This window comes from Entelurus aequoreus, linkage group LG02, assembly GCF_033978785.1.
Source record: "Entelurus aequoreus isolate RoL-2023_Sb linkage group LG02, RoL_Eaeq_v1.1, whole genome shotgun sequence".
In the NCBI taxonomy this organism is placed as follows: Eukaryota; Metazoa; Chordata; class Actinopteri; order Syngnathiformes; family Syngnathidae; genus Entelurus; species Entelurus aequoreus.
In genome coordinates, this window is record NC_084732.1 from 34,895,564 (window position 1) to 34,914,685 (window position 19,122).

A 19,122-nucleotide genomic window follows, 5' to 3' on the forward strand; every position below is an offset into this window, starting at 1 on the left:
TAGCATACACATGTGATGTCAGTAGCGAGTTATGGTGGCTTGCACACAAAATAATAATTTTTCCCTCCAGGTTCCCAAAGCTGCACAGTGCTGTGATCCGCACCACAGTTCTCATTCATCACTACTGCATAGCGCTGATGGCCGTGTCTGGGAGGCTCAGCGGCTCGCACAATCTCCACAAACACTCATCTGTGGAGACGCTGGGCATCGTGCAGTCGCTGCTAAGTGCTGCCCAGCAATGTCCTACCCGCCACGGTCACATGGTCTTACTGCGGATCCCCTCTCTGGCTCTGGCAGCATGGGCACAACAGAGACTATCCAGAGTGAGGAGGCAGCTGGGTCTTGAGGAGAAGTTTGAGATCATACTGGGGAATCCAGGCCAGCCTCTGAATATTGGGCAGAGCTTTGTTGATCAGATTAAGGTATGCAAAAGGGAACCAACTCTATATTTTTTTCCATGTTTTGTTCATGTAAGTGTAATGACCAGATTCTCCATTCAATGTATTTGCCTTTCTATTTTATGATGGTATTTAGAGCTGTCTTTGACAAAGGACTTTTATAGTCAAATTTGATTTGTTGGATATTGCCCATCCTCGACGATCAGTCGAATTCAGAACGCGTTTTGAAGAGAAATAAACAGATAACAATATGTAGAAGTGCAGTGGTTCTCAAATTTTTTTCATCAAGTACCACCTTAGAAAAACATGGCTCCCAAAGTACCACTATAATGACCAACAGTAAAATACAATAGCGTAGTAGGCCTATGTATTCATTAAAAAACAAGGTAGAGGTTTTATTTAACAAGTATATTTAATATTTTTGTGCCACTATAACATTTCTCACATTTTAAACAGTAATACTTTGTTTCCATATAGGAAATTAAAACACTCTACTTTAATCAATTGATTCTTTGGCGTACCACTAGATGGGCCTGTGTACCACTAATACAGTTTGACGATCTCTGTAGAAGTGTATACTGACTGGTCACAAGGTATCAGTAACTTCACATGGATGTGCTCCAACACTTATACACCTGAATATTTACAAATTAATTAAAGTACTCATAAAAGAAATATAGTTTTACAGTAAAGTAACCAAACAAAGATCTCATTTCAAACTTTTTCCACCTAAAAAAAAAAGGCCAAACCACAGTGTGTGAGGTCCTCGGTTAGGCGCAACACCAATCAACCTTGGCTAAACAGAGGAAGTAACCGTGATAACAGATTTCAGTATGTAAACCAGCGGAAGGATAATTATCTTTCTCAAGAGAAGAGTCACAATCCGGGGCGAGGTGGTGTGCGCCCGCTCTTTGTCCACTGGCGACCAGTCCCAACGGCGGGATTTCTGCCAGCCAGAGGTGCTCAATGGAACGGCGAGCTCATCCTCCTAACCCTATTAGTAAAATATTTGTGTGTGTAAACAAATACACCGTATGTAATAAGTGTGGGAAGTCAAAACATTGATTTTCAAGATGTGACGTCACACCAAGCAGCGAGTTCTGAGGAAGTCTGAAGTGACAAAACTAAAACTTATCTCTTACTCTCTAAACAATATTTGTCTGCACACAAGAATATTTTACTAACATTTAAATAAGACATGATAAACGCAATCGATGTATCCTCACAACACACCTGCTGTACGCGAGGGCACTAAGGGGTATTAACTCGCCTCCCTCCTACGGATGAGGGGAGGGAATATTTATATCATATGATTCGACGGCGAGGTTGATAGTGAAATCAGACTCCGCCGAACCGAATTGTCATATCTCTGATTATTTAAAGACAGCCCTAATAATATTGTAGTTTTTGTGTAAAGTTCAAGACTGCAGCTAGTTTGTTTAATGTAGATATGGCTGAAAATCCAAGAAGCTGATTGGGTTCCTCGAACCTACCTGGAGCTTGAGGCCCTTCCTTGCATCCTAATCCTGTCAGGAGCTGAACCTCTGGGAGAGTCACTTCCCAGGTTGGCACCAAACCAAACTGTTTCCTCTGAAATTCTAAAATATACCAAGTGCAGTCACTGACTATTATTTCCACAGGTCATTGAAGTACTGTGACCTTCGAGTGATAAGCTGCTCCTATCTGCAACGTACCACCCTCGAACAAGAGTTGGGACTAGCAGCCTACCTGCTGAAGGCGGAGTCTCGGTCCCCGCACAACCCGGGGCCAGGAAGTGACTTGCTGGAGAGTGATGCAGAAAAACTCAGCAGCACTGACAATGAAGAAGAGGAGGCCCAGGATAACGGTAGTCAGTAAATAATCACTACTAGGCACAATTTTAGTTTGAGGATCATGTTAATCATGAATGAGTGTACAGTATTAATGTGTTACTCTATTCTTTCCTTTTAGAAAACTCCACTCCTTCCTCCAACCTACCAGTCCAATCCAGCCCAGATATTGGAGCAAAAGCTACACCCTCTACTCAAAACAACATATCACCAAAAGCCCCAAAGAGCACAAAGGCCAGCACCCCGTCTCCTTCACGAGCGCAGACTCAGCTTCCTGCTCAGTCCACTTCTCAAGCATTTTTATATCCTAAACCCTCTTTTCACCACCTAAGCCAGTATCAGTCCCAGACTTACGCCCAGGCCCAACAAGTTCCAAGTCAGAACCATCCAGTATCTCAAATTAACTTTCAATCTTACTTTCACCAAGTATCCCACCCACAACTCCAACCACCACTTCCCCCTGCCCAGTCTCGTCGCCACCCTTCCAAATCTACCTCCTCTGGCTCTTTGTCACCCCGAGCCTCCTCTCCCCATCTGAACTGCTCCTGGGCACGAGGAGTAAGTCGCCCACCATCTGTGCTCCTTCCCCGCTCGCTTTATGATATCATCACAGCCAATGACGGCAGTGGGCTTCCGCGATGTACCTCCTTCCTGCCACATATGTCTGTAGCATGGGTCAGCAGCTTCAGGTGAGGACACAAAACACCTTGAAACATTAGTTGTTCTCAGTAAAATGCAAAGCTTTGTCCCTAATATGTATCATCATTCACTCACCAGTATGTAAATGAGTGTCCTAAATTGCAGGTATTGGTATTTTTACTGAAAAACTACATTCAAAAAATTCAACAAGGTCTGCTCTACTTGTGAATGTTATCATTTATTTCAGTATACCCTCAACAGGCCCTTATCGAGTGAATGTTAAATTAACTTTAAATTATCCGTCTATACTTGTGTTCAGGCCTTTGCTGAGTAAAATGATGACGTGCACAGAACAGTCTCTGTACTACCGCCAGTGGACAGTCCCCCGTCCTTACCACATGGACAGTAGTAATCGTACCGAAGGTCGAAGCGACAACTTCCACCCTCGCAGGCTGCTCCTCAGTGGACCCCCACAGGTATCTTTATTTTTCCTTATTTACCACCAAACCCATGTTGTTCATGCCTTCTTTTCTTTTGTGGCTAATTCGGTAAGGTGGGTAAGACAGGCGCTTACCTTCACTTCCTGGGTATTCTGTCTCGGATGCTGATCAGGCTTATGGAGGTGGATATCTACAATGAAGAGGAAATCAACCTCAGTAAGGGTAATGGAATACAATTAAATAGAGGATTATGTTAAGGAAGTATTTATGCATTAGCTGTGCTTTTAGATGCCCGGGAAGATGGGGTCCAATACAGCCCATCCAATGTCCTCTGGCCCAACCCAGAAATTATGAAGACATTGTCCTTTGACTACACAGTCCATGACCCCAAATATGATGACATCAGTTTTGTCTACTGCCCTGGATACAAACCAGTTTCTGATGGTAGGCATAGTCAGACAAAAATACACACAAGAAGACATATTTGGTGCTTAATAATCACATATGTAATATTTTCACTTTTTTTGTTGCCTTTCTAAGGCAACACAGTGCGTCAGGAAGATGTGTGCTTGAGGAGGCGCACAACCAGGATTAAACTATCCAAATATGCTGCCTTTAACACCTATCACCATTGTGAACATTGTCATCTGTACTTAGGCTTCAACCCAAGATACCAGGTCAGTCACAAACAAACATACAATAGGATGAATTACTCTCTAACTGATTTTATTTCTGTAAAATGCTTTTAAGATCTACGATTCCTCGCTCCATGTCTTTACATTTACCCATCTGCGTCTTGGAGAAGAGATCCAGCTCTACTTTATCATCCCAAAGTCCAAAGAGCACTATTTTAGCTTCAATCAACCAGGAGGCCAAGTGGAGGGCATGCGGCTGCCTCTTTCCACAGACAGGGTGAGTCAATGGACAATCAATATTAGCATGCCTATTTATTCATATTGGTAATCATTCCCAATATGAGCCACCTTTCTCATTTGCAATATGCTTTTTTATGCACTAGGTGGTGCTGCAGATGAGCCATTGCAATATGCCAGTATCCCAAATGATGCAGTGTAATTGTATATCACTGCAAACCACAATAATAAACACATAGGCTGACTTTTTTGTCCTTTCAGTACATTTTTGCTATATTTTGTCCATAACTCTTCTTGTGTTTCTCCATTGTACATTATTTTCCCAAGTACGTTTTTTATTTGTACTGTAAAATTGTATTGTCCTATTCTTTCACAGGTGTACAATACTGACAGTTATTCAACAACATCCCAAATCCAAACAGGACATTGGAGTCCTTTATTTTTCAAAGGGCATACAAACATTTGGGATTTTTTTTATTTTATTATGTTTTTTTACTTTTTTTGCTCCAATCTTGAAATCAAATTTAGCACTACACAAAAATACCAAACATGTATTGTTTTATTTTTGTTTTAACACTTCGAAGGCCTTTTGATCAAATTATGTCAGTTTTCAATTAGTATAAATTTGCATACTAGAGTTACTTTATTAATTCAAACCTGTAATCAAAAAGCCTTCAAAGGGGTCAAATTTAAAAAACACTCACAATCACACATTTGGACAATTTAGAGTCTTAATTAACCTAACATGCAGATTTTTTGAATGTGGGAGGAAGCCGGAATATCCAGAGAAAATCCACGCTTGCACAGAGAGAACATGCAAACTCTACACAAAGATGTAAAATCGGAGTTTCAAACCCAGCTCTCCTGACTGTGCGGCCTACGTGCTAACAACTGCGCTACCGTGCAAAAAATAAAAAAAACAACAACACAAAAACGAAAGAAGAATATGAATCCAAACTTAAGAAACTGTATGTCCTGTTTGGCGTGGAAGATAATTTAAATCAAATTTCACCCGATGTTTAATTCTTCTCCAAGGGATATTAAAAGGATCCCATCAGAACGTTCTAGTGGACAGTCCCTGTACTGTACATGTAGGAAAATGCATATCAATGAAAACATGTTGTAGACCTTATTATTCGAAACATTAACAATTAGAGGATTCACTGTGGTCCTCCAATTATCATGCATTTTTTGTAAATATATGTAAACTTTACTTGCACTATGTGTTGTTTTTTTCTTTGCATCAGAGCCCAGACAGCATCAAGAGTCCAATCTTCACTCCCACCACTGGTCGCCATGAGCATGGTCTTTTTAACCTGTACCATGCAATGGATGGAGTCTCTCATCTTCATATCTTGGTGGTCAAAGAGTATGAAATGGCAGTCTACAAGAAGTACTGGCCAAACCACATCCTGCTGGTGATGCCTGCCATCTTCAATGCAGCTGGGATAGGTGTGCATGTTACTGCTACAATCAAACTTTGTTCATAGTGCTTCTTTTTAAAAACTGGTTCTCTTGTAGGTGCCGCTCACTTCCTGATTAAGGAGCTCTCGTACCACAATCTGGAGCTGGAGCGCAGTCGCCGGCTAGAGGGAGGAGCCCCAGCAGTAGATGTCTGGCCCTTTGTTATCCTGGCAGATGACTCGTGCGTGATGTGGAATGCAGTGGACCTCAATGTACACACGTATGTGCAAACACATCACTTTCATGTATGAGAAATACATTATAAGCGCTTTCCTTGAGACTGAGGGCCTGATTTACTAAAGGTTTGTGTGTACTAAAACATGTGCAAAGTTGATAGCACACGCAAAGCTGATCTACTAAACGTGTGCAAACTGAATTGCATCTGTTGCGTGAGTAGAATAAGCCGTGCAATCCATTTTGCATCTACGTCTTCATTAATATTCAGAATATATGCTGATAATCAAAACGCTCACAATACCGGGAGGAGAAAATGCAAATATTATTATTAAGCACAGGCAATGTGATTTATTAACACTCCTCACTGTTTCGATAGCACTATTTGCGTTTTATTTCCTACGTTTGAAAAGGACTTGCAAACTGACATTTTTCCACACACGGCTGTGAGAGAACAGTGCTCCTGCTGCAAAGACACACAACGAACAAAAAATCCTCCATCCTACGCATATCTTTTAACATATTTTGACTGTCAGAAAAAACATAGGCAACATCCTTTTATAATCTCATAGTTGCTAAATGACTTAAAGGGCAACTGCGCTTTTTGGGGAATTTTGCCTATCGATCACAATCATTATGAGCGCTAAGACAACAGATGTTTTTTTTTTATGCATTCTAAATATTAAATAAATGGAATCAAATGTCAGCTTACAATGAAGCCTATGGGAGATGCTTTATTCTGCCTATAAAGCCCTTAAAAAAACATTCAAACACCTCCATTAGGGTGTTGTATACATGTTGTAAGTATATACGTAATGTAGTAACAGGCACATTTATAATAACATTTTGAAAAATACGTATTTTGCTCATTGTAAGTATATGTGTTGCATTAATTTAAAAAACGCATCACAACGTAAAAAGTGTCTCCTGCTTGTTTGAAAACATAGCAAACACCACAGGTAGAAAGCATGATAACATGAATGTGCAGTAAGTGAGAGTGTCTCTGTGGTGATGCCCCGTACAGTACACGTAAAATCCTCATTTAAATAAGGCTGTCTGCACCACTTTTCGATTGCACACAGTGTTAGTAGATTGCACAAAACACGCCCAATAATAGTACACGCTGTTTTACAGATTGCTCACGCTGTTTAGCGCTAGGTATTCAGATCTTAGTAAATCAGGTCCTAAAGGTTTTTTTCCTACTTCTGCTAGAGGTCCAGTGGAGCATGCTGTGTCACTCAAACAGGTGTTGCAACACATGGAAGCCTGTCCAGACCTGTCCCACTATGGTCTGTGTGGAATGAGGAAGTGGAGCAGCCGTGTGCTTACAGGTTAGCAATCTGACCTGCATGATTTTGTCACGTCATCATAAATTCAAGTTCCAAATACCATTCGGACTAAAAGTAGAGTGCACTCTTTTTGCATCCAGCTCCTAACCAGAGGGAACCTTTCTCCAGAGGTCACCTGCATGACTTCCTCCTTCTCAACGTCGACCGGAGTCAAAACGTCCAGTACGACCAGAACCGCTTTACCTGTCATGACGTTGACTTTACCCTGCGGTTGCACAGTGCCGGGCTGCTCGTCTGCCGCTTTAACAACTTCAGCGTCATGAAGAAGCAGATCGCAATTGGCGGATACAGAACTTTCATCATCAAGACGAAGGTAATTCAATTGAAAATACTTAATGGGAACACACAATCACACCTTCGGGATACGGTGAGACTCTCCTAGAGGTGGTGTTGGTGTTTTGAAAATTATTTTCTGTCATTTAAATATGTAAATTATGAAAAAAACGACATCATAACTTTTAATATAAAATGTATATAGTCGTGAAAGTTCAATAATCAGGTTGCTTGAACCAAATTGATAATGTGTAACACTATGTAAACCCCCTGTCAAAAATGCTGCTATCACCTGGATAGCAGCAAACCTAATTTCAAACACTTCACACAGACGTCGTAACGTGATCAAGGTTCCCCTTTAAGCATATACACATTTTTGAAGAAGGATGAGGTGATAGAAGAAAGGTCGAAGTATAATAAATGTATCTGTGGCAGCATAGGAGAAAGTTATGTTCAAGTTTTACTTTTGTATCTCATTGCACATAACATTGGTGCATTCAAGGGCCCTCGGTTAAAGTTGAAAACAGATGTGTCACTAGGTTTTAAAGACGGGGAGACCAAACAATTAGGGAATGCACTAATAATAATATATTCATAATAACAATGATTATGATTCATATTACCCACTAATGATAATCCTATGTGTATTAGCTAATCTCTATTTTACTTGACATATTTATAATTATATTTAATTGAATAATAACAGGTTATATGAATATTTTTAATAATATTTTGTCCAATTTATTTTGAATTTGTTATCACTTTTTGTTAAAAAAAAAAAAAAAGGGGGGGGCCCAGAATTTGATGCTTCGTTCCTGGTTGGGCATAACATTCTTTCATTTTTCAACAGATGACTGACGTTCCCACTTCAGTGGGGCCCTCCCAGTACATCTGCGCACCCGACAGCAAGCATCTTTTCTTGGCCACGCCGGCACAACTCCTCCTGGAAAAATACCTCCAACACACCAGCCACAAGCTATTTCCTCTCAGCACCAAGAACTACGAGCACCCCGTTCTGTCTGTGGACTGCTATATCAACCTGGGGCCTGAGGTACACCTATGGTTATCTCCCATACGGAGACTCGTAATGGTGCAGTGTATTGCACCGTAGCTTATATGTGATACTTCTGTCGCCTCCGCCCTGCAGGTGACAGTGTGTTTTGTAAGTTCAAGACCTCACTCCGTCAACATCTGCACCACGGGTCTGCTCTTCAGCGGCCTACTCCTCTGTTTTGCTGACACCTTTGTGACCCCCAGCTTTCTCAAGAACTTTACATTCCTTAAAGGTACATGTGCAAGGAAAATAATGACAGAGTGAAGCGCGCATGTTATAGAGCAGTGGTTCTGAAACTGTTTTCACCAAGTACCACCTCAGAAAACATTTGGCTCTCCAAGTACCAGCATAATGACCAACATTAAAGGTGCCATATGTAGTAATGTGGCCAGAAATGGTACTGCAATCACGGTCAAAATTTCGTAGTCCCCTCCCACTCTTCATGACTGAGGTTGCCAGATACGCAGCCAAATCCGAATCCTAGTCCAAGGAACTTCAAATGACAATCAACGAGTCCTACGCTGTAGGTTTCCCCTTGTTTATGCTCCTTGCAAGATGGTTTACTAAATAATGATGTCACATTTTACTGGTGTCGATTAGCCAAATGTATTTGTAAAGTTACGCAGCAATATTTTCGTCGGGAGTCGGGACAGATTGTTGGCATTACCCTGCTAAAATGTCTAGTGTGACCGCACCGACCACCATTGAAATAATTATATATAATAATATACAATATACTGTATATCGCATAGGCCTACTTTGATGGCAAGCCAAGGCCAACAGTAAAATTACCGCCACATTTCGTTCAGCATAACTCCATGTTGCATCCAACCTGGCGCACTGCATTCTCTTCCATGTACGCACATCACCATCTTTCAGTGCAGAGTGCAATTCTATGAGCCAACCCACGTTACACAAAAACCACGTTACGCATAAATCATATAGCCTACTACCAAGTCAATACACAAAGTAGAAAATAATTACATGTAATGCAAATATATTGTGCCAAGCAAATACCACCCCATATGTCTGATACAGTACCAGAAACCGCAATTAGCCGTGCTAATGTTGGAACGCATTTCCTCTGCGTATCAGCATATTGAGAACGAAATAGGCACTGACTACCCATATCCACATAGGTTTTATTTGTCGAAAATATAGGATTCCCTGTCAGTTGGATGACACATCGACATATAGTATGTCGATGTGTCATTGACCCGGCTAGCATGCTAAGCATTCATTGCACAAACATACTAGCTTTGTTAGACAAGGTCATAGATTGTATTGGACAATATAGTTTACATACGAAATGTCCATTTCCATTTCTTACAAGTAATAAGAAAACGTAAATGCCTGACTTACCTATCAAGGAGGAAATTAGCAAGTTTGGCGTCAGATGAAAAAATCTTCTGCGCCTTCAATCGTCTCCATCTTTCAAAGGCATCCCTGAATGAATAAGTTGAGAATCGTAACGACGCCTTTTAGATTTACTAAGGCAGGGGTCGGGAACCTATGGCTCGCGAGCTAGGTGTGGCTCTTTTGAAGATTGCATCTGGCTCGCGGGTTTCGGCTTTTCAGATAAAACAAAATATTATCGCTTGTTTTAATCCATCCATCGATTTTCCACTACTCATGTCTTGTTCAGGGCTGCAGTTGGCTGCAGAAGCAATTGTCCATTATTTTATTTGGATGATAATAGCCTACGTTGGGCGTTGCTGGGTAAACTGGTAAACGCCCCCTTTTGAATCAGTCTGCGCGGTCATTAGCTCAAAGCTAACCCTTCGACGAAGAAGATGGCAAAAAGAAAAAAAGATGAGGAATATCGTACATTTCAGGACGAATGGACCGAAGAATTTGCCTTTGTGGAGAGAGCAGGTTCTGCAGTGTGTCTAATTTGCAATGACAAAATTGCATCGATGAAACGGTCGAATGTAAAGCGGCACTTCGACACACGCCATGCTACCTTTGCATCAAAATACCCTGCGGGAGACAGCAGGAAGAAAGCGTGCCAAGAGCTACTGAGCAGGGTGCAAGCTAGCCAGCATCAACTCCGCGTATGGACCCGGCAAGGTGACTATAATTCCGCTAGTTTTGCTGGATCTTTAGCAATAGTGAGGAACGAAAAACCATTCACAGATGGCGAGTCTGCTAAAACCTTCATGCTGGATGTAGCCAATGAACTTTTTGATGATCTTCCGAACAAAGACAAGATAATTAAACGGATACAAGACATGCCTCTGTCGGCAAGAACTGTTCATGATCGTACCATCATGATGGCAAACCAAGTGGAGGAAACGCAAGTGAAGGACATAAATGCAGCGCCGTTCTTTTCCCTGGCTGCATGAAGCTTAACCTCACCAAGTACCAACCAGACTACAAAGCCATCAGCAAATCCGCGCAGCACCAGAAGTCGCATTAATGGTGAGTATTATAACGACATTATTTAAAAGAATTAATTTAGAGACTTATTATACTCACATTTAGTTGAATTCAGTCTTAAAATATATTATATGGCTCTCACAGAAATACATTTCCAAACATTTTGCTTTCATGGCTCTCTGAGTCACAAAGGTTCCCGACCCCTGTACTAAGGTCTGACATGTTTAGTAACTTTACCAGTGGGAGAAGCTCGACAAAGAGGGCGGTGCGTAACTGGCAACCTGGATGTGACACACTCACAGACTTTCTAATTGGTCAAACGGTGGAGGGCGGGGCATCGAAATGAAAACAATAATATTTCGGGGCTGTAAATCGAATTTTGAAATGAGCATAACCCGGCTGAACTACCGTTATCAGTTATAGAGGTATTCTAAAAGAACATGATTTATTAATGCCTTTGGACATATCAGGGTCATTTAATGATGACTTGACATGAAATTATTACATATGGCATATTTCAAATACAGTAGCATATTAGTTCTAAGTATTCATTAAAAACAAGGCAGGGGTTTTATTAAGTATATTTAATATTTACTGCCACTGTAACACTATACACAATGCACAGACATCATCAAGGACACTCCATAACACTACACACAATGCACAGACAGCATCAAGGACACTCCATATACAGTACATATTTACAGACTTCTTTGGTCACTAGATGAAGCCTTTGTACCACAAATGGTACATGTACTAACTACAGTTTGAAAATCTGTATTGTAGACTACTTGTGACAGTGCTACTCTGGCATGTTAGCAAGGAATCTCAAAGTGTGGGTAAATTTGTGTATCATCGAGGGATTTAACGGTATCAAAATCTCATGGTACGATATTATCACGGTATTAAGGCCACAGTACGATATTATTGTGGTAAAGACTTTAAAATGTTATAGTGTACAAAATGAAAGTGGCAGGAATGTTTAGGATAAACACACACACTTTCCATCTTCGGGTCGGGAACGAAAGTTCAAGTACCTTTGGGTCTTGTTCACAAGTGAATGCGGATTTACATTCCCATCCCAACCTATGGTCCTGAGCTTTGGGTTATGACCAAAAGGACAAGATCACGGGTACAAGCGGGCGAAATGAGTTTTTCTGTCGGGTGGCGGGGCTCTCCCGTAGCGATAGGTTGAGAAGTTCTGTCATTCGAGAGAAGCTCAGAATAAAGCCACTGCTCCTCCACATCGAGAGGAGCCAGATGTGGCGGTTCAGGCATCTGGTCTGGATGCCCAACGCACGCCTCCATTGGGAGGTGATTAGGGCACATCCGGCCCGTAGCATGCCACGGGAAAGACAATGTCTCCCAGCCGGCCTAAGAACACCTCTGGATCCCCTGGGAGGAGCTAGACAAAGTGGCTGGGAGAGGAAAGTCTGGCCTTCTCTGCTTAGGCTGCTGCCCCCATGACCCGACCTCAGATAAGCAGAAGAATATGGATGGACACTTACTTTAATTGAACACAGACATAATTCTCAAATGTTCAAATCATATTTATTACGACAAACATGACTTTTTAAGTGCAAATAATTGTCCGAAACAATCCACTGTTTCAAGCAAATATAAAAAACAACTTATTGTTGAGTTTCTCTAACGTGACAATGTAAACATCAAGTGTAACAATAATGAAATAATGTTCACATAAGTGTAGGGGTGCAACGATTTTTTTAACATTGTCGACAATAAAATTTGTCGCCGACAAATAAGTTTGTCAACATAATCGTGACGTCATCACTCGTGTTTTTCCAGGGGACCTGAGTCAGCGCCACCACTCGCATCAACATCGCAGGTGAAAACATGTCAAGTGTGGGAATATTTCCTCCTATTCTTGTTAAAAAGATGAATAACTTGCTCATTTTGCAAAGAATATCTTGTTTTTATGACACTATATCTGTGAGACATTAAGCATTAAGTACTTTTTAAAGCATTGCCAATTTGCAATACAGTGAAGAAAGACACAATAACAAACGCAATTGCACACGCGTGCGCGCAAACACACGCACACACTAAACATTAGGCACCAATGCACAGGTATCATAAGATTAAACATACAATCTATTACATAGCTAAAATGTTAAGAATTAATCAATGATACAATCATAGGCATTGTGTCTATTAAAATGCTGAAAATGCCAGGAGTTAATCAATAATATATCCGTGTGCATTTTTTTTAAACACATCACAAAATGCTTGTTTTTTGGGGGGTTTTTTTGAACAAGTTAGTTTTGTTGTTTTATTGTTTGTTGTTATTGCTGCTATTTTAACCAGAGGTGGGACCAAGTCATTGCTTTGCAAGTCACAAGTAAGTCTCAAGTCTTTGCCCTCAAGTCTCGAGTCAAGTCCCGAGTCAAGACAGGCAAGTCCCGAGTCAAGTCCAAAGTCAAGACTGGAAAGTCTCAAGTCGAGTCCCAAGTCCTGCATTTTGAGTTTCGAGTCCTTTCAAGTCCTTTTAACCACATACTAATATTTTTACACAGATTGTGTATGCTTTTAAAACGCTGTATTTATTTATTAAAACAAGTGCATTTGAAATTGCAAGAAAAAAAATAGTGCTGACATTGCAATTCATAATAGCACTATTAACAGTAATTTTAATAGTTTAAACAATTTTAAACATTTAACTCATTCCTTTACAGAATAAACACATTTGCAAAAACAAACATTAACATACTATTGGTTGTATTTTATGAAAATAATATTACTACAGAGTTGAGAAGGAGCAAAGATATTCAATATTTGTATGTGAAAATCACAAATAAATCTTCTGGGGGAGGATGACGCCCCTACAGGGGTTTGGTTTACAAACTTTCAGCCCCACCTAAAACAAAATTCACCAGCCGCCACTGATTATGATGCATTCTCATTTTAGGCAAAATATAAGACAATACTTTCTTAACAGTATAATTGTAACCAGGAATAAGTCTTCAAGTAACAATATTCAAATACTAACATTGTTGGGTAAAACAGCATTTGGTTTTATTCTGAATGTAGTGAAACAAATTGGTGGTTTTAGCTGATATAAAGACTTTCAGGTGTTTATATATGTTTAAGTATTTGGCAGACGCTTTTATCCAAAGCGACATACATAAAAAATACATACATAACAATCACTGTAAACATTATCATTTAAGGGAAGAATGTAATACAAAATATCAATACAAAGTGTCAAGACAGAATAAACTCTCTGCTGCTGCAACAACAGAGATACAGTCTATAGGTCCCTAGGATATATAGATATCTAATGTATTCATACATTGTTTATGTAGGATATACGCATGTATATATAACCTAATCATATTGTTTCTTCAATTTAAAAATAGCTTACCGTTTTTTCCCCCTTCTCTGGGATTATATTCCCAGTTTTGATCTCGGACGTCTGGTCACTTATAGCGTATAAGAATATTATATTACTGTTAAGCAAACTATAAATAATAAAACTTGCCAAAACATGTGTCCGTTATCATAGCTACACGTATGACAAAAAACCGCGTGCAAATCAGTGGTATTCAGTGAGGTAAAATAAATTAAATGCGCTGACAGTTCATTGCTCCTGACAAATGAATTGCACTGAGTGGAGCGGATCACCACTCCAAGATGGCGGCCCCGCGTCTCGTCTGCGCCAGTAGGCAGTAGCGCTCGATGCTGCGTACCCTTAAAACATGTCTATGGTTATAACGTTAGCAGTGAGTTTACAGCCTCACTGATTTAACTACACAGCAAATAAAAGTCATGTTACTTAGCCAATAAACGTTATCTTACATTCAAAACTTACCCTTCTTTGGGCAACTTCAAATGTCGAACGAAGTTGGAAGTTGTTGCGTCTCCGTCTGTAATATTCGAACTGCGTGATTTGCATACGCAATTCGTTTTTTGTTGACCAAGTCGTAGTTTTTATACCCGAACGAAACCAACTTTGGCATAATTGTTTCTCTCTGCCGCATTGTTTGACAACTCTTGTTCGGTGGTTGTCCTGCAATTTGATTGGATGAATGCTGTGTGATGAAAACAACGTATAACTAATTTGATTGGCTGTTGTACTGACAGCACACCAGCTGACAGGCAGCACACACGCTGATAGACAGACAGACACGTACAAAATGAAAGATACGGAGCGCTCCCAAATAACTTTTTAAGCTTTGGGTTTTGGGGAAAGTAGCAAGTCATGTCAAGTCAAAAGGCTCAAGTCCAAGTGAAGTCACAAGTCATTGATGTTAAAGTCTAAGTCGAGTTGCAAGTCTCTTTACATTTTGTCAAGTCGAGTCTAAAGTCATCAAATTCATGACTCGAGTCTGACTCGAGTCCAAGTCATGTGACTCGAGTCCACACCTCTGATTTTAACTGTCCTTTTTTTACATAAAGAATATTTTTTGTTCGTTTATTTATATGGACAAAAGTTTAATAGTCATTAAATGTTCTCGCCCGGAAAAGGGTGGATTGCCATCTCTGGGTTGGGGAGGAGATCTTGCTCCAAGTGGAGGAGTTCAAGTACCTCGGAGTCTTGTTCACGAGTGAGGGAAGAGTGGATCGTGAGATCAACAGGCGGATCGGTGCGGCGTCTTCAGTAATGCGGAAGCTGTATCGATCCGTTGTGGTGAAGAAGGAGCTGAGCCGGAAGGCAAACCTCTCAATTTACCGGTCGATCTACGTTCCCATCCTCACCTATGGTCATGAGCTTTGGGTTATGACCGAAAGGACAAGATCACGGGTACAAGCGGCCGAAATGAGTTTCCTCCACCGGGTGGCGGGGCTCTCCCTTAGAGATAGGGTGAGAAGCTCTGTCATCCGGGAGGAGCTCAAAGTAAAGCCGCTGCTCCTCCACATCGAGAGGAGCCAGATGAGGTGGTTCGGGCATCTGGTCAGGATGTCACCCAAACGCCTCCCTAGGGTGGTGTTTCGGGCACGTCTGACCGGTAGGAGGCCACGGGGAACCAGGACACGTTGGGAAGACTATCTCCCGGCTGGCCTGGGAACGCCTCGGTATCCCACGGGAGGAGCTGGACGAAGTGGCTGGGGAGAGGGAAGTCTGGGCTTCACTGCTTAGGCTGCTGCCCCCGCGACCCGACCTCGGATAAGCGTAAGAAGATGGATGGATGGATGGATGGATAAATATTTTGTAACAGCCTAATGAGCAGCATAGTTACCATATAAATAATTATTTATGAACAAATTAGTCGTCTTTGTTAACTTATCACATTGGCTAAATTAGAGCATTCAATATGTGTACGCTTTATAATCCGACTCGTCGACTAATCATTAAGATAGTCAATGACTAGTCAACTATCAAAATAGTCGTTAGTTCCAGCCCTACTTTAGTGTCTTACAAATTTTACTTTATAAGAAGCAGTGTCCTCCATAGTGGACATATCAGTTAGGAAAATTATGTTTCTCATAAAAGTCAACTAACAATATAACTTTTAATAATGTAAATACCTCACAAACCGATGTTCAGCTTCGCTGGCTTCAAATATGTTTTCTGGTTGAGGGTTTATGAAGTGTCGACTTGTCCAGGGTGTACTCTGCCATCTGCTTGAGTGCAGCTGGAATGGGCTTCGGCTCCACCGTGACATCGAGAGAGACAAGCGGTAGATAATAGATGGATGGATTGAGGATTTGTTAAGTAGCTTTTCAGTTTACTGGTATTTCCCACAATGTATTTTTGGGTGATTTTCCTCTTTGCGGTGCGCGGTGAGCTTTGTGTCGCCTTGAAAACACTCCAAACAAAAGTGGGGCGCTTTGCTTTCCAGAACAACCGGTTCTTGTTTCGGACCAGTTTCCAGTGTATCAATTCCTTGGAATCGCTTGCCATTTATTCAAATGATTCCTCTAACGATTCTTGCGGGCGGCAATGACATCATTACGCAACGTGTGTAGTGACGTCAGATAGCAACTTGCCGGTGTTCTGGCGGAAAAAGCGCTTGAGAGTTTGCCGGCATTTTACAAGAAGAAAACGCAACAGCGCTACTTGTAAAAATTTCAAGGCTGCTATTTCATCAAGAGGAGAAAATACGAGCATTATGGTGAAACATTTAAACACACAGCATGCAATAACAATAAATGAATGTAGCATTTTTGAACCGCGCCAATTTCATACAGTGCAGTAGCAGTCTATTAGGCGCAAATACAACATACTTTATACCAGGGGTCACCAACGCGGTGCCCGCGGGCACCAGGTAGCCCGTAAGGACCAGATGAGTAGCCCGCAGGCCTGTTCTAAAAATAGCTCAAATAGCAGCACTTACCAGTGAGCTGCCTCTATTTTTTAAATTGTATTTATTTACTAGCAAGCTGGTCTCGCTTTGCCTGACATTTTTAAATCTAAGAGAGACAAAACTCAAATATAATTTGAAAATCCAATAAAATATTTTAAAGACTTGGTCTTCACTTGTTTAAATAAATTCATACATTTTTTTACTTTGCTTCTTATAACTTTTAGAAAGACAATTTTAGAGAAAAAATACAACCTTAAAATGATTTTAGGATTTTTAAGCACATATACCTTTTTACCTTTTAAATTCCTTCCTCTTCTTTCCTGACAATTTAAATCAATGTTCAATTTTTTTTTTTTAATTATTGTAAAGAATAATAAATCCATTTTAATTTAATTCTTCATTTTAGCTTCTGTTTTTTCGACGAAGAATATTTGTGAAATATTTCTTCAAACTTATTATGATTAAAATTCAAAAAAAAAATTCTGGCAAATCTACAAAATCTGTAGAATCAAATTTAAATCTTATTACAAAGTCTTTTGAATTTCTTTTAAAATCTTTGTTCTGGAAAATCTAAAATAAATAATGATTTGTCTTTGTTAGAAATATAGCTTGGTCCAATTTGTTATATATTCTAACAAAGTGCAGATTGGATTTTAACCTATTTAAAACATGTCATCCAAATTGTAAAATTAATCCTAATCAGGAAAAATTACTAATGATGTTCCATAAATTATTTTTTGAATTTTTTCAGAAAGATTCAAATTAGCTAGTTTTTCTCTTCTTTTTTTCCGTTGAATTTTGAATTTTAAAGAGTCGAAATTGAAGATAAACTATGTTTCAAAATTTAATTGTCATTTTTTTCATGTTTTCTCCTCTTTTAAACCGTTCAATTAAGTGTAAATATCATTAATTATTAATAATAACAGAGTTAAAGGTAAATTGAGCAAATTGGCTATTTCCGGCAATTTATTGAAGTGTGTATCAAACTGGTAGCCCTTCGCATTAATCACTACCCAATAAGTAGCTCTTGCTTTCAAAAAGGTTGGTGACCCCTGGTTTATACTAACAAAACAATGCCTACACCGTTAGTGCTGTTACCTGTTTAATTGAAAGAAATGCCTTCTCAATTAAAGTTAACGTCAAAGTACCACTGATAGTCACGCACACACTAGGTGTGGTGAAATTACTCTCTGCATTTGACCTATCCCCTTATTCCACCCCCTGGGAGGTGAGGACAGCAGTGAGCAGCAGCGGTGGCCGCACTCGGGAATCATTTTGGTGATTTAACCCCCAATTCTAACCCTTGATACTGAGTGCCAAGCAGGGAGGTTATGGGTCCCATTTTTATAGTCTTTGGTATGACTAGGTTTGAACTCACAACCTACCAATCTCAGGGCGGACACTCTAACCACAAGGTCACTGAGCAGATTAGACGAGCATGAGGAGACGTGTTCTGACTGGTTTGGAGGCGGGCAGTGAGGGCTCAAGTTCACGTCTGCCGCTAGCTTTCACCGCCGCAGGGAAGAGTACCACTCGGCCGGATGTCACCGAGCAGCGACTAAGTTTGTGGTCAAAAGCTTGCACTCGTTTGCCACACTAGATTCTCCTTCGTTAGAGGAATGTTCAATTGAAGTCAGAGAAAAGTTGCATGTTTTCCTCCAACCACATTTTCACTCAGTCATTATATTACACCGGTGATACTCAAAATATTAGAATATCGTGTAGAAGTTCATTTATGTCAGCAAATCAACTTCAAATGTGAATCTAATATGTGATATAAACTCATTACGGGCAAAGTGAGATATGTCAAGCCTTTATTTATTATAATTTTGATGATCATGGCTTGAATTTTTTGAAAACCCACATTGTCTTGAGATTTTCAATTGATGGTTTTTATAAGCTGCAAGCAATAAACATCAACTTTATATCGAAAGAAGGCTTGAAATATCTTGTGTTGCATGTTATTGACCTATGTCATATATTAC

The 19,122-nt window shown here is 40.2% G+C and overlaps 1 protein-coding gene across 4 annotated transcripts in view; it reads left to right on the forward strand.

The window, feature by feature from the left end:
- Positions 1–19,122, forward strand: part of greb1 (growth regulating estrogen receptor binding 1) — a 47,965-nt gene that overhangs the window by 27,123 nt on the left and 1,720 nt on the right. For 2 of the 4 annotated variants that reach the window (XM_062025821.1, XM_062025845.1), the window contains exons 19-33: positions 71–422; positions 1,847–1,962; positions 2,039–2,247; positions 2,349–2,916; positions 3,186–3,342; positions 3,420–3,528; positions 3,595–3,750; positions 3,847–3,983; positions 4,057–4,218; positions 5,426–5,630; positions 5,700–5,862; positions 7,029–7,147; positions 7,246–7,478; positions 8,289–8,489; positions 8,586–8,724. In XM_062025821.1, the coding sequence (XP_061881805.1) occupies positions 71–422; positions 1,847–1,962; positions 2,039–2,247; positions 2,349–2,916; positions 3,186–3,342; positions 3,420–3,528; positions 3,595–3,750; positions 3,847–3,983; positions 4,057–4,218; positions 5,426–5,630; positions 5,700–5,862; positions 7,029–7,147; positions 7,246–7,478; positions 8,289–8,489; positions 8,586–8,724 (3,026 nt within the window). The remainder of the gene's footprint in view (positions 1–70; positions 423–1,846; positions 1,963–2,038; positions 2,248–2,348; positions 2,917–3,185; positions 3,343–3,419; positions 3,529–3,594; positions 3,751–3,846; positions 3,984–4,056; positions 4,219–5,425; positions 5,631–5,699; positions 5,863–7,028; positions 7,148–7,245; positions 7,479–8,288; positions 8,490–8,585; positions 8,725–19,122) is intronic. The other 2 variants (XM_062025835.1, XM_062025825.1) reach the window with 2 other exon arrangements.